General features: G+C 41.9%; 1 protein-coding gene across 2 annotated transcripts in view; it reads left to right on the top strand.

The window, feature by feature from the left end:
* mllt3 (MLLT3 super elongation complex subunit) overlaps nt 1-9971 on the top strand; it is a 47131-nt gene extending 37160 nt beyond the window's left edge. Inside the window, exons 8-14 of one of the 2 annotated variants that reach the window (XM_034615127.1) lie at nt 963-1032; nt 1349-1402; nt 2506-2644; nt 3393-3489; nt 3620-3688; nt 4590-4661; nt 8816-9971. In XM_034615127.1, coding sequence (XP_034471018.1) covers nt 963-1032; nt 1349-1402; nt 2506-2644; nt 3393-3489; nt 3620-3688; nt 4590-4661; nt 8816-8947 — 633 coding nt within the window. In that variant the 3' untranslated portion in view covers nt 8948-9971. The remainder of the gene's footprint in view (nt 1-962; nt 1033-1348; nt 1403-2505; nt 2645-3392; nt 3490-3619; nt 3689-4589; nt 4662-8815) is intronic. The other variant, XM_034615129.1, reaches the window with a different exon arrangement.
* The last annotated feature ends 3598 nt before the right edge of the window (nt 9972-13569 follow it).

Raw genomic sequence — 13569 nt, 5'->3', positions numbered from 1 at the left:
TGTAGACATGGCTGACAGACTCGGGGGGGGATGTCCCAGAACAGAATGAGGGGAACTCCTCTCATGTCTGTCAGAACAGCACCTCTGAAGGAGCATGTATTGGCCCTGAGAATTTCCATTTAAACAAGACGTTCTGGCTCTGTTGACAAGTGGGTGGAGCAGCTTGTTTTTGGAAAGATTTGTGCCCATCTAAAACATTTCTTAAAGTTGAAATAATATAAAAACACATGAAAATCCTGAATAATGTGCCACTCCAATAGGGTTATGTTAAGGATCCTGCCTCTGATCATTCCCACTTAGATTCTGAGAAATCAGGTTGCGGGTTAGGGTTAGGGTTAGCTCTAAGTAAGACAACAACCATGTGCCTTGGCTGCTATTGGTATGGAGAAAAGGCAAGTCAGAGTGGTAATCAATTCAGAGTGCTTTGTCATTGAATTTGAGAACAGAGCATGGCCCCCATTGAATTCATTCACAACTGACCCAAAATCCACACGTGAAGATGCAGTAACAACATAATCATTAACCACCGGCTGCTTTTAGAGGACCTTAGAGTTTTATTCTCTCTGATTGGATGTTCCTTGCCAGAATGCACCATGGAAGTTTGAGTTAACGGCTCCCCTGAAGTTTTTATGTACCCACCCTTGCAGCTTTGACTTTTTATATTTTGTAATGCAGCTGTTCATCTTTTGTACTGATGAGTCAACCTGTAGACTTTCATGCTGACGCAAGCTGTAGCTGTAAATCACAAACAGTCTATTGGGAAGTGAAGTGTCCTTCCCTTCCAGAGCCAGCAGCGTCTGAAGTAGCCAGAAGCCAAAGAAATCCATATCCTTCAATTCCCATAATGCAGAAATATACAATATTTTTAAATACAAAATATTGGATGGTGCTGATCAATTAACTTAAAATCTCTTTCATGTGTGTTATATTTTTCACTGTTTGATTTCTCTTCTTCCTCCCAGTCCGAACAGCCCAGTCCAGCCAGTTCCAGCTCCAGTTCAGGCTTTGCTCCCACCCACCACAAACGACAAGGTAACTGTCTGGAATTCACTCAATTTACAGTGGATGATTATTGTGTATTTCATTTGGAAATTATGTGTTTAATTATCCAGTCTAGCTCATATGATCTGAAAAATAAAGCTGAAATTTTAGGGACCAATTTTTTTAGTCCCTCGAACAATAATCCTTAAAATGCACTAAAAGTCGCTAAGAACTGAAAATAGTCCAAAAGGGCCAGATGGGTTAAGAATGCATTGTTTGACCCATAACATGGGACTTTTTGTATTTTTGGAGCTTCTGTTTTTGAAGGTGACGTCTGCTTGTGTTTGCAATTTTTCCCTGGATGCAGTGGTGGACTTAATCATCAGGAAAAGGGTGGCTATTCCTGCCACCACCCACACAGGTAACAGTTCACCTGAGACCTGTGAGGCCACCACAATCCAGTCACATGTGCATGGAGAACATTTTTCCCGCTTGTCTATTGGCATGAACATTCATGCACCTCCTTACGGCCATGTCAGCAGGGGTGTTGGTGTTGTGTCTTGATAGGACCATCACCGCTGATGCAGCAACATAAGTGCATATTCTCTCTGTCCTGTCTTTTTGGTTGATTACATTTATTGTTGTACAAAAGCTTTGAAAACACATCAGTGAGCCACAATGTTGTGTTGGTTGACAGACATTTTCACTATAGCACTAAATCTGGATTAATCTGCAGTTGAAACTAGTCGCAAATAGATTAACTTTCCTCCTGTTAATTAAAATGTCCAGCTGTTTTAAGAAATCACTGAATCTTTTTATAAACTGTAACATTACACTTAGTGAGCTGTTTTTTGAAGATTTCCATTGGTATGAACCAATGGGCTTGCAGTATGAGTCACATAAACTGCTTTCAGACATGCACTGAACTCTGCAGTTACTCCGTATTTACTCCAGAGGAGACGCATGTGTGAACACAAATGTCAGAGTGAGAGGCTCCTCAGTTTTTGCGGATTTTCTCCGCCTGGCCTCCTGGTTTAAAGTCTGTAGAAATTCGATGTGAATCCAGCAGGGGATTTTGCTGTTGTGAACGCGTCTGTGCAGAGAACCCCCCCGCTGTGTTGTGCATATGTGAAAGGCAAAGTCAAGTCTGAAATTGGCTACAGAGTGGAGAAGTAGAGAAGTACTGAGAGATGGAGTAGCACATTGTTGGTCTTGTTCTTTTTGTGGTTTTGGTCTTTCCGTGGGATTTGGTGACAATTAGAAATGAAAATGTAAATTAGTTACAGACTTCTCTTTTTAAACCAAAGTGTGAATGTGTCCCCAGTCTTACTGGAGTCAACCCTGCAGCTGGTCCTCACCTCCAGTTTCCTGCAGTCACAAGCTCCACTGCACCGTCTCACCATCCCACCACCACACAGCATGATCTGCTGCTTTGTGCATGTTTTCACTTGCATTGAATTAGACTTTTTTTTTTTCAAATGAAACTTAATTCCAGTGTCGTCATCTGTGTTCTTTCACACAAAGTGTTGGGCCCGCTGCAGTCAGTGATGCAGGATCTGCACTCGGACGACAACGACGAGGATTCAGAGGACGATGATGACAATGACATGGACTCTGACATGGAGCGATTGGCACACACGCACCTCACACACCACCAGCGCAGGTTAGTAAATGGTCCTAATCATTGTGTTAAAGGACCTCTACTCATCATAGACACAGGCAGCAGATACCTGCCTCCTGAGAACTGTATGCTTTAACCGTAATACACATAGCAAAAACTGTATTTACCAATATTATGCTGACAGGACGGTAAAAACGTTATGGATGTTTTAATAGGCCACCAACGTCGTTAGAGAGAGGGTGCACCACAGTGGGGCAAAGAGCACACAACTCTACAATGAGGCAATGACACAAAACTAAGATCTTTCTTGTTATTATGAGAAGTGTTAAAACATTTTCATATCATAATGAAACTGATGCGACAAATGAGACTAAGGTGGGCCGCCACAGTCTAGGAATTCGATGGAAAACACTGCACATTGTGTGCATGACACAAGGTGGAATGTCTGAAAGTACACTTGACATTCAATATCCGTTACTGTACCTGAGTGGCAGTAATACAAATTTTAACTGAAGCTTTGATCAATACCCATATTTCAGCAGGGGATTAGTCTACAGATTTATCTGATGATATAACCTCAGTTTACACTGAGCCACAGTATCCATATCTTTTAGAAATCTCTATTTGTCATGAATGTGAAGTGCCTACATTTCCCTTGGGTATTTGCAGTTGAACTCTGGACAATGAATGGACTCCCTGCCCTGCACCAAACAGCAGACTGAGTGCTGTTCAGTTGCTGGTGAACATGTGCTGAAGCATTTGTTTTCTGTTTTCTCTTCTACCTGTTCAGGGTCAGTTTAAGTGATGGCAGTGAGAGTGACAGCTGCTCGCCCTCACCCCCCTCCCGCAACGAGGCCCCGCCCTTACTAAAGACTACTAATAACCAGGTAAATTCCTATGATGTCACATGTTATGTATTGGTAATTCCATGTAGCACAACGCAACCAAGGTGTTGACTCTCTGTAGGCCCAGGTCACCCAGAGGGACTGACCCTCTGTTTACTTTGTCTCCTGTCAGATCCTGGAAGTGAAGAGTCCCAACAAGCAGGGCAAACAGGACAAGAACAAAAACCTTGACTGTGACAAGGTAAACAAGATTCCTTTTTATTTTTCAGTTTAAAACAGCCCATTTTAAAAAAGACCAGTGAAATATTATCAGTAAGAAATAGAGAGTGTGTAAATGGTCTTTATTTATAGCATAGTCCTGATGACCACTTCACAGAACCGTTTCACCAAGGACACTTCGGGCATGCGGAATGGGGAAGACTGGGATTGAACCGCCAGCCGCCCACAGTAGTTTACTATAGTGTGTTACATCATTCAGCCAGACACAGGGTAGATGTGTGTTCATCAGCTTCGCCCCCGAAGATAACATGGCTGTCACACTGGTTGGCTCTGATATGAATGGGTGAACACATGACTCATTAACATGGTTGTTGTTTGATTATTTTAACTTTATCGTTGTATTTGTCAGTAACTAGGCTGCAGTGTGAAGCTTGTTGCGTAAAACCATTTCGCCTCTTCAGCTCGGGCTTACTCATCCGTGAGCCCGTCAGTATAAACTCATGCTGTGCAGCTGCATATAATACATGTGAAATACACATTTTAGTTTCAATTGTAGTAGGATCCCACAGCTTTCAAAGGAAGTCTTTCCCATTTTTGACTATGTAATTCAGAAACGACACAAAACATGTTTAAACAACGTAACATTTCAGAACTTTGGTCTCTTTAGTCAAAGGAAAATAATGAGTAGGGTTCCCGAGTTTTTCAGTATACATGTGTAGCTGCACATGAGCTACACATGTATACTGAAACCCTCTGAAGCTTACGGTGTGTTGGAATGTTAGGGTTCCACACAGGGGGCCAACATGTTCATTATCCTGTGTCCAACAGCTGGTTCCTGTGTAGAAGTGAATACAGAAGATAATACACTAACACTAAAACACTGCTGTGTGATTTTTTTTTTTTTTTTTTTTTTTTGTTTTAAGGCTTACCTGGATGAGCTGGTGGAGCTGCACAAAAGACTGATGACACTACGAGAAGGTCACATACTGCAACAGGTGAGCTGCAGCTGGTCAACAGTGTGTAACACTACAGTCACTTACCTTTCACCCTGCCTCTTCCACTGCACCCTATCCCATAATGCACTTCACACATTTAACAAACCGAGGCGCCCACACACACACACAGGTGAGCGTCAGGGTATTTGAAAACCACAATGCTGCCAAGTGATTAGTGAACACTGTGATGTGTTTATGTTGGCAGTCATGGCTCAGTGGAGCCATGCATGTCCTGTAGCTGCAGTCATCTGTTCAAGCTGCTGCTCTGATATCTTCCTCGGTCGGCCGATGGGCCCAGGGGGAATAAGTTTCTCTTTAATACTGAGGGATAACCTTATTATTAAGCTGAGTAAATAGTTCCGTGTACATAATACAGTTGAGCTGATTTGTTCTAGTCTATGTCTGTACAGCCGTGTGGTTGGGGGCAGGGCGTCCAGGACTTAAGACGTTGCCGCTGTTTTTTTAAGAAAAGAAAAGGGGAATAACATTTTCTTTTCCAGATCACAAGGTTTTTTCTATCTGTTGAAAAAGTGAAAATGCCCTAACCCCTTCACTTGGGTTCAGTTTCATAACATTCACCCTTTTTGTCTCTCTCACTCCCCTCTGTTAAGTTTTCAGACCTGAAAAATTTCGATCACAATAACCTTCCTCCAATGACTCTATGCCCGGTGAAAGACCGAACACAGCTCAGTATTTAAGTATTTCAATTGTTTTGTCTTTTTGCTGTTTAGAAATAGTTTCCATTCGCCCATGGAAAACACCAGTTTACTCCTCGATTAAAGCTAGAGTGGGTAAGGGGACAGGAACAGTCCTCTCCTCAGTTGCCACGCTATTCAAGACACTTGTGGCTGGAGTGAAGACAGCACCAGGCGAAAAGCAAGAAACCACAGTCACACAGCTTTACAGAGCACTACCATCTTCTACTCTTATTTATTTGCTGTAATTTGCAAATGAGAGGAGAATGTGACCTGAGCTGGACAGAGATCAGATCTCGATCTGGACTCTAGAGACTCATTTATATGTGGTATCTAGATACAACGTGGATACAGAATATATTTTAATAGTGTAAATGGAGTCAAAGCACAATGTTAACATCAAATCTATGTGGAGTTCACAAAATGAACAGAAATGTTTCTCCATTGTTTTTTCACATTAGAATTCTCTTTAAATATATCATCTTGTTGTGTCCCGACATCATTTATTACCCACACTCGCAAGTGTACCTTCCACTTTATGAAAACATAGTTCAACTACTAACCTCACTTGAACATTGTAGTTTTATTAAAAATGTCTGTGTTATATGTGTTTGTTTATTTTAGACCAGTAACTAACAGCGGTTAACCTAAAGGTATAAAATGGTGAAGAAGTATTTTATTCCATTGCCAATAAGAAAACATTTAATTTAGTTTGAGTTTAGGTTTGGGCTTTAAATTTCCTGTTTTATAATAAAGTTAAAGTTAACACTGAACTGCGAAGTTCCAGGTAAAATATACTGAGTTGGTTCCCACAGTTTTCACTGCTCTCAGCATAATATCACACATGCCAGTGCTGCTGGTCGGCTTTATTGTTGCATTGGATTAGAGAAGGAGTTGTAATCTGTTACAGATCCTCTGTAATCTGTGGTTTCATCTGGAAGCAATGAATTATTTGGTTAACCTCCTTCCACCTAAGAGATTGCATGTTTCTTGCTTATATTCTCCCGGCCTATCGTATGACGGCATTAATAGATCTTCCCAGCGGAGGCTGCCAAGTCCTGCCTCGCTCTCCTAACAAGACGTCTGGCTCTGAGGAAACACGAAATCCCATCCAACGCGGCGGCGGCGCTCGTGCACGGCTTTCACTGGCACAGTAATCAAGCTAATCCGGCAGAGTTTACCAACCGGCTTCACTTCCTGTTACAAGAGATGGAAATGATTAAGTTGCAGCCTCTCTGCACACTGGTGGGTCGCACAGAGCTGCACTGTGGGACTCCACATGGGTTTGCTAGCTTGAGTCCTAAAGAGCAAAGAAAATGAGCAAACAGGCCAAATCGTCAGCCACGCAGCGCAAACAAGCAGGAAACGTGTGAAGTGACACTTGAGCATCTGACTTGCATCTGCCCTGTGATTAAAGCAGGCTGCCGTTCCTTCCACAGAGGCTTTGTAGTGTGAACAGCTTCAGGTTTTTTCCAAACTGACTTGCATCTAAAAAAAAAAAAAAAACTACACAGTCTTCTGTTGGTCAACCAACACCAAAACATCTAATCAGAGGGAAAGCTCAGTCGACAGGAGATCGATCATCTGGTGGTTCTGCTTAACCCAAGAAAACAACCAGTGGAAAATAGTCACCACAAAAGTTACATTTGTAGCATTGACACTAAAAACCAGGTCCCGCATGGAAATTGCCCCCACATACTCTGCATTAGTGTTAGTGACCAGTTTTTCTTTTTGCATTGTATCAGAAGACGGCCTGTCAGCTGCTCAAGATCCTGTGTGATCGTTTCTCATTCACACATTTTGGTTCCGAGTCTCGTTTGTTTAAAAGAAAAAGTCATTTGTTTCTTACTGAACTATAGAACACGACCCCCTCTTGTTCTGTGGACAGTGAAATGAAGATTCCTCCAGGGTGTTTAAGTCCAGCTTTACAAAACCAAATGTCTCACATCTACAAAACAGTCAAATTTGAAACTAGAAAACAAGTGAACAAAACCGACGACCAAAATGTTGAGTTTTGTTTCTCCAATTTCTTAGTAAATGATTTCTGGATCTTGATTAAAAAAAGTGACATTCATGGTGTTGAGACGTGGAGTTCGTACAACTACATGCAGATTATGAAACATATTTTTACCTTTTTATTTTCCTATTGTAAGAGCGAGACAGACGTGGAGGATTGTTTGGCCTTGTCTGAAGTGCTGTTCTAGCTTAGTTCAAATTTGAATTTGCAGAGGCTCAGAGCCTGAAGAATAAAAATTTGTTTCACAGTGCATAATTCTTCCAGTCTTGTCTCTCAGGTGAAATACTAAAAGAAGGTAGAGTGGCAGTAGAACAGAAATTACTGAAAAGGCTTTAATGGTATTCAAAACTGAAGGTGTCAGTCATAAGCTGCACTGATCTATTGTCTCCGGAGGCGGTGCACGTGTGAACGCAAATGTCTGAGTGAGACGCTCCGGATCATCTGCAGAGTTTCTCCGCCTGACCCACTAGTATAAAGTCCGCAGAAAGTCAGGAGAATTCGATGTGAGGTCGCAGCAGGGGATCCGCCGCTGGATTCTCCGTGAGCGAGTGGGGTGGTCGTAGAAGCTTCTAATGCGCGAGAGACGCAAAAATGAAAAACCGAAGAAAGAAAACCAATATCTCCCCCGGTGTAAATGTGGTGTCATACAGGTAGAAGACGGACGGAGATGTCTGATAAGAGCTGACTGTGTGTTGTAAAGAAAATCAGGTGATATCCACAGAGGAATAATTAATGCATAGCTCCCTGCGTCTGCCTGCTGCACCCGGCTGCTCCACCTCTCGCCTGAAGAATGTGGAGGATTTGTTGCTGTTGTGAATGCATCTGTGCAGAGAACTCTCTCTCTCCCCCCCCCACCCCCCGCTGTGTTGTACATGGGTGAAAGGCAAACTCTGGGTAAACTGATGTCTGAAAACAGCTTGTTACTGTGTAACTGACTGTACTTGTGCTACTATAACACATGTAAAGTGTGAATGCTGAATTAAATCTAAGCACTAGGTGAAGTGAAGTACTAAAAGCAACTAGCAAGGTTATGAAAGGAGTTGAAGTGTCAGTTGAAGTGTCAGTGCTGAAAGCAGCAGTAGCATCACTGGAAATAAATGTGATTAACTGTTCTGGGAACTGTTTGGTTTCTCTACAAATGTTTTCTCTAATAAATGTTTATTAGGATTTGGCGCTATACAAATTGAATTGAGTTCATATCAGCTTTAGTGTAAGTTCATAAACATGCTCAGTGGAATAAGGTTTTTAAAGGATGATGTGGCAGTTTTAAGAGTAAGGATGGGAAGAGGTGTGAATCACAGCTGAAGTGTGAGTGAAGACATTACTTGTTATATCATGCCAGTGATTTCATGTACGATCATGTGACGGATGATTAATAAAGCCCAAGACTCCTGAGAAATAACTACATCCTGTATTCACCCACTGTCCCCTGTGTCTTCCAGATTGTGAACCTGATTGAAGAGACGGGACACTTTCACATCACAAACACTACTTTTGACTTCGACCTTTGCTCTTTGGACAGAAGCACAGTCAGGAAGCTCCAGAGTTACCTGGAGACCTCCGGACTGTCCTGAGGCCCCGAGCAGCTGGCTGCTGGATCTCTGTCTCCACATAGACTTCTGACTTCCCTTGAATAAACTCTTTCGATGCAATGCAAAAGCCCCACTGTGGCCCGGGTCCAGTTGCTGTGTGCGTCCGGCCTGCTGGTTGGACTGGGCTCTCTGAATGAAGAGGTCGTCCCGCTGCAGAAACCAGAGCCAGGTGTGGCGGGGCCGAGCCCTGTCGATCAGGAGATCACCCAGAAAGCCTTGAAAACTTCACTTGATCTCAAAGAAAAACCCGAGTGGGGAGTGGGGGGGCGGTGTTCTCTTAATGAATGTGCATATTGTTACCATGTATGTTTCTTGATTTGTTGTACATTGTGACAAACGCATGGTCAACACTGCCTTACAAAATTGTAAGTCTTATTTATTGAATTTAATTTGCAGGTGTGTGTGTGTGTGTGTGTGTGTGTATTTGAAATGGCAAAAAAAAAAAAGAAAAGCAGCAGAATGAGACTTTGTAAAAGCACTTCACAGCAGACACATCACTACAGTAATGTCACTGACTTGGATTTTAAATCAAATCAAACTGAATAATGTTAATAGGAACAAAAGTGATTTACTTTTCAATTGATAAAAAAATGTGATACGTTTGTCCGACTCCATTGGGAAACGAGCAATCTATTTTGTTTTTGTGAAGGTTATTGTAAATCTGAAACACTAAATACTGGTTTTGTGGGAATGGAAAAAAAGAGGCATGGCCAGTTTAGACTAGTCCTTGGTCAATTGCAAACACATTTTGACAAAGTGGTTTTGCTTTGTCCGTGGCTTTGTCAAAGAACAGAGCAGCAAGACAAGAGGAGGACGACATATTTGTGCTTGGAGAACAAGGTTGTTATTGAGCGGCAATCGAGGCCACACTGAACCCATAGCTACAAATGTATTTAAAGATGCCGTCGACACGGATTAGATCACTGCCTACATAACATGTGAGACGCGATGAATCACACAAATTGGACATGACAGCACTCCTTTACAGTCCATCTCTACAAAGGTGGCTGTGATGCTCCCCTCGGCTGTACACACACGACCTGAGTGCATCACACCACGAGCTGGTATTTGCATAATGGGCATAATCGTCCGTTTAGGGAAATAGGACGTTACATAAAAATACCACACAGAGGCAATAATTTAGCACCTTCTGGTTGTTTCCTCTTAAGGAAAGCGTGTGTCAAAGGATGTAATCTTATCACTGAATTTATGTCCTTGCAATCTGATCAGTGCATATATCTGCATCCATAAAAAAATCCAAATGACCGCGAACACACTCTGAAAGAATTTTACCACACACCTTTTTCTTATGGCATTTTTTCCCGTATTTGACGCTGTACAGACTGAGATGTGAGCGGCTGCTGGAGCGAGCTGAGCCCAAATCACTGAGGAGGACGTGTTCATCATCACATCCTCCTGCTGCTGCAACTTAAAGAGAGCAGAGCCAATGGAACGCGCCAAAACCACAGTTAACGGATTCACTCGGTTTAAGATCGGACTAACGTTTGTCTACAGGATATCATCTCTTTGCCATTGGGAGGAAAAAGGATTTGTTGCACAGACCCGAGCCCCGTCGGAGGAGAGGGAGGACCGGCTCCCTTTACGACGTCTGCAGAGAAAAGAAACTCCCGCGTTCTGCATTTCTGAAATGTGTGATGAAATTATTTGGCTAAATCTCATGGGTTGGTTGGGGGGGGGGGGGGGGGGGATTTTTGACTGACAGGTAATGTTACGGGTGAAAAAAAAAAAAGTAAGATCTTTTATTTATTTTGTTGGAGCTTGAGTTGTTAAATCAGAGCTCAGCATTCATTTTTTTCCGAGGACACAGCCTTCGTTGGATTTGGAACGGAGGACACTTTTGCCGGTCTGATCAACTGAAGTTCAGAATGACAAACTGTTCCGGGCCTTTTCCAAATGACCTAGAAGGGGTTTTGCTTGCCCCGTGCTCTTGTCTTATGGTTTCTTGTGTATTTTGAGGACATACAATAAACATTCTGTATGATGTACAGATGAGTTATTAAGCTATTTGTTTATGAGCTTTTTTTGGGGGGGGCTTAGTTTTTTTTCCAGCAGCTACAAATGTTTTCATTACTATTTGAGCGCAAGCTCCGTTTGCCAATTACTTGATTTTGAGTGAAAGATTGCCAAAAAATGTTTGTGTTAAATTTCTGAAGCTTTGAACTTCAAATCAAGAGGTTCAGTGGGTAAGATTTAAGCGAGAGGGATCTATTGGCATAAATTAAATATATAATAATCCTAGGGATGTTTTCACTAGTGTTTAATCATCTAAAATGTTGTTTCCTTTACCATAGAATGGGCCCTTTACATTTAAATACTTTATTTGGAGCGAGTCCTCTCTACGGAGGCTGCCATGTTTTTACGGTAGTCCGAACTGGACAAACTAAACACCTTTTGAGTTTTTATCACAACTGAAGGTTACCACAGGTTCTCTTTCATGTTTGGAAGGGGAGGAGGGGGTGAGGGGTGTTCAGCTGCAACATGCAACTTCACCACTAAATTCTACACACTGAACCTTTAAAGCTCTTGTATGTAGGGAAATGAAAATATGTCTCCTCCTAGTGGTAGTATGAGAAACCACAGTCAGTGAGATGAATGGGAAGAAAACAAAGACAACACAGCAACAATTTCCACAAGGTTTAGGTCATTTTTCCACAAACTGGTGTACTCCGAATAATTATAAAGATTCTACCATAACCAGATCAAAACTTGACACATAGCAGCTTTAATTTAGTGTCATTTCCTGTGTTGACTTTTCTTATTCATGACACCAGCATTTTATTGAGACAATGACCGATTATTATTGAGGATGCTGTGTAGTGTGCTGGTAAATGCTGTGCATCACATACACCAGTGCAGGGTGTAGGTAATGGATGCCAGAGTCCATCGTCTGTTCTTCTGTGAAGTTTTTTTTTTTTCTTCCAGTTTTTCCTTCTGAAAAAAAACAATTTTTTTTGTACCCACATTATGATGGAGACATGCCCTTGAAACATGAAGCTGTGATTTATTACAACTTGGGTTTAGTTTCCATGGCGCTGGTAATCAGTGGCGCTGGCTCACGATAACGTTTCTACAAGCACATGCACTGACTGTGGGAAATTGCAGCGGGTGTTTTCTAGTCAGGCTCAATATCTCAGGTTCACAATTTGAGGGCAACAAAAATCAATTTTAGCCCGGGTGGTATTTTAGGATTACGATGGGAGAAGAGAGCAGTATTCTTAAACTTCCAATTTACTAACAACTGATACTTATAGTCAGAGAGATTCAAATACACTCTAATGTTCATAAAACACATCAGTTTGCTGTCCATTGCTGCAGCTCCTCTTTTCAGCCTCTGACTGAAACCCTTGGTTTTAGCTCCTCTCTCTTCAAGCCCCTCCCCCTCCCTCCGGATAAAGCCCATTCTGTCCTCTCTCCATTTACCGACAAGTTTATAAGGACAATGTTTTTTTGTTTTTTTACTTTGCAGAACATTTGTATTTTGCACAAAAAACTTTTATAACATTCTACAGAAAAGAACAATTGAAAACGCATCATATGTCTTATGAAATAAATGTATTTATGGAGCTGTACACAAAATCCCTATAACTGCAACAATATCAGATTTTAACTACACAATTATTGTGACCGAAACAAGTCAATGATATTGTCGTTATAGACAATCAACAAAACAATGTTATTGACATTTTTATTTTAATACAATACAATATTTAAATACTTAGTTTATTGTGTGAATTGCAGTCTAAATACTAAGGAATAATAATACACATACTGTTACTAATACATATATGAACCACATAGTTACTGTGCAATGGATGGGAAATTGTGCGAAGATGCCACAGTGGCAAAGTCATTGGCGGTGAAATATAATTCCCTGTTCCAGCTTCTCTCTGCGTCTCCTCCTCTGCAGCCACTTCAATCGTCTTTGCCCGACTCCGAGCCCCAGCTGTCGGAACCAAATGAAACTCGTGTGTGTCGCACTGAAGCTGTTGTCTGCGTGAAGGCTACCGATGGCCGACCTGATCCGAAACACATGGTGCCGCCTTCCACTGAGAATCCCCCTCCTTCCACAAAACAGGGTTAAATGAAATATCTGAATTTCACGTTCAAGACTTTAAATCTAAAAATACTAGAAAAATGTGATTAGAACGTCCTTAGTGTAATCTAGAAGAGTTAATGGGTCAGTAGGAGTGTAAAGTCATTTGGTTTCCTCTGGTGGATGTTCTTTTTGTGTCGGTCTAAGTGGGTGGTCTGATCGAGGAAAAGCTGGAAGTCGTCCAGTTTCTCCATTTATTGTGGGCGAAGGATCTCACATGCTTGATGTCATGCGTCTTACCGGGCCTGCACTGGAACAACCTGTTCCTGCTGACTGGAGGATAAATGTTAAAAATGTCTCTGCGGAGGAGTCGGCGGGTGTTTGTCTCTGTTCTCTTCATATTCAGTCGCGGTGCAAAATCGGTTCCGGTTCCATTTGCTCTGGTGTGATTTTTTTATTTAATGTTTTTGCTTTTTGGCAACACTGCCAAATATAGATTTGACAGCAGAAATCTAAATGTGTCAGTTTGGTATGAAATCTCCTCCGCACA

Source organism: Hippoglossus hippoglossus, chromosome 18 (assembly GCF_009819705.1).
Source record: "Hippoglossus hippoglossus isolate fHipHip1 chromosome 18, fHipHip1.pri, whole genome shotgun sequence".
Lineage (NCBI taxonomy): Eukaryota > Metazoa > Chordata > Actinopteri > Pleuronectiformes > Pleuronectidae > Hippoglossus > Hippoglossus hippoglossus.
This window is presented reverse-complemented; position numbering and strand designations above follow the sequence as displayed.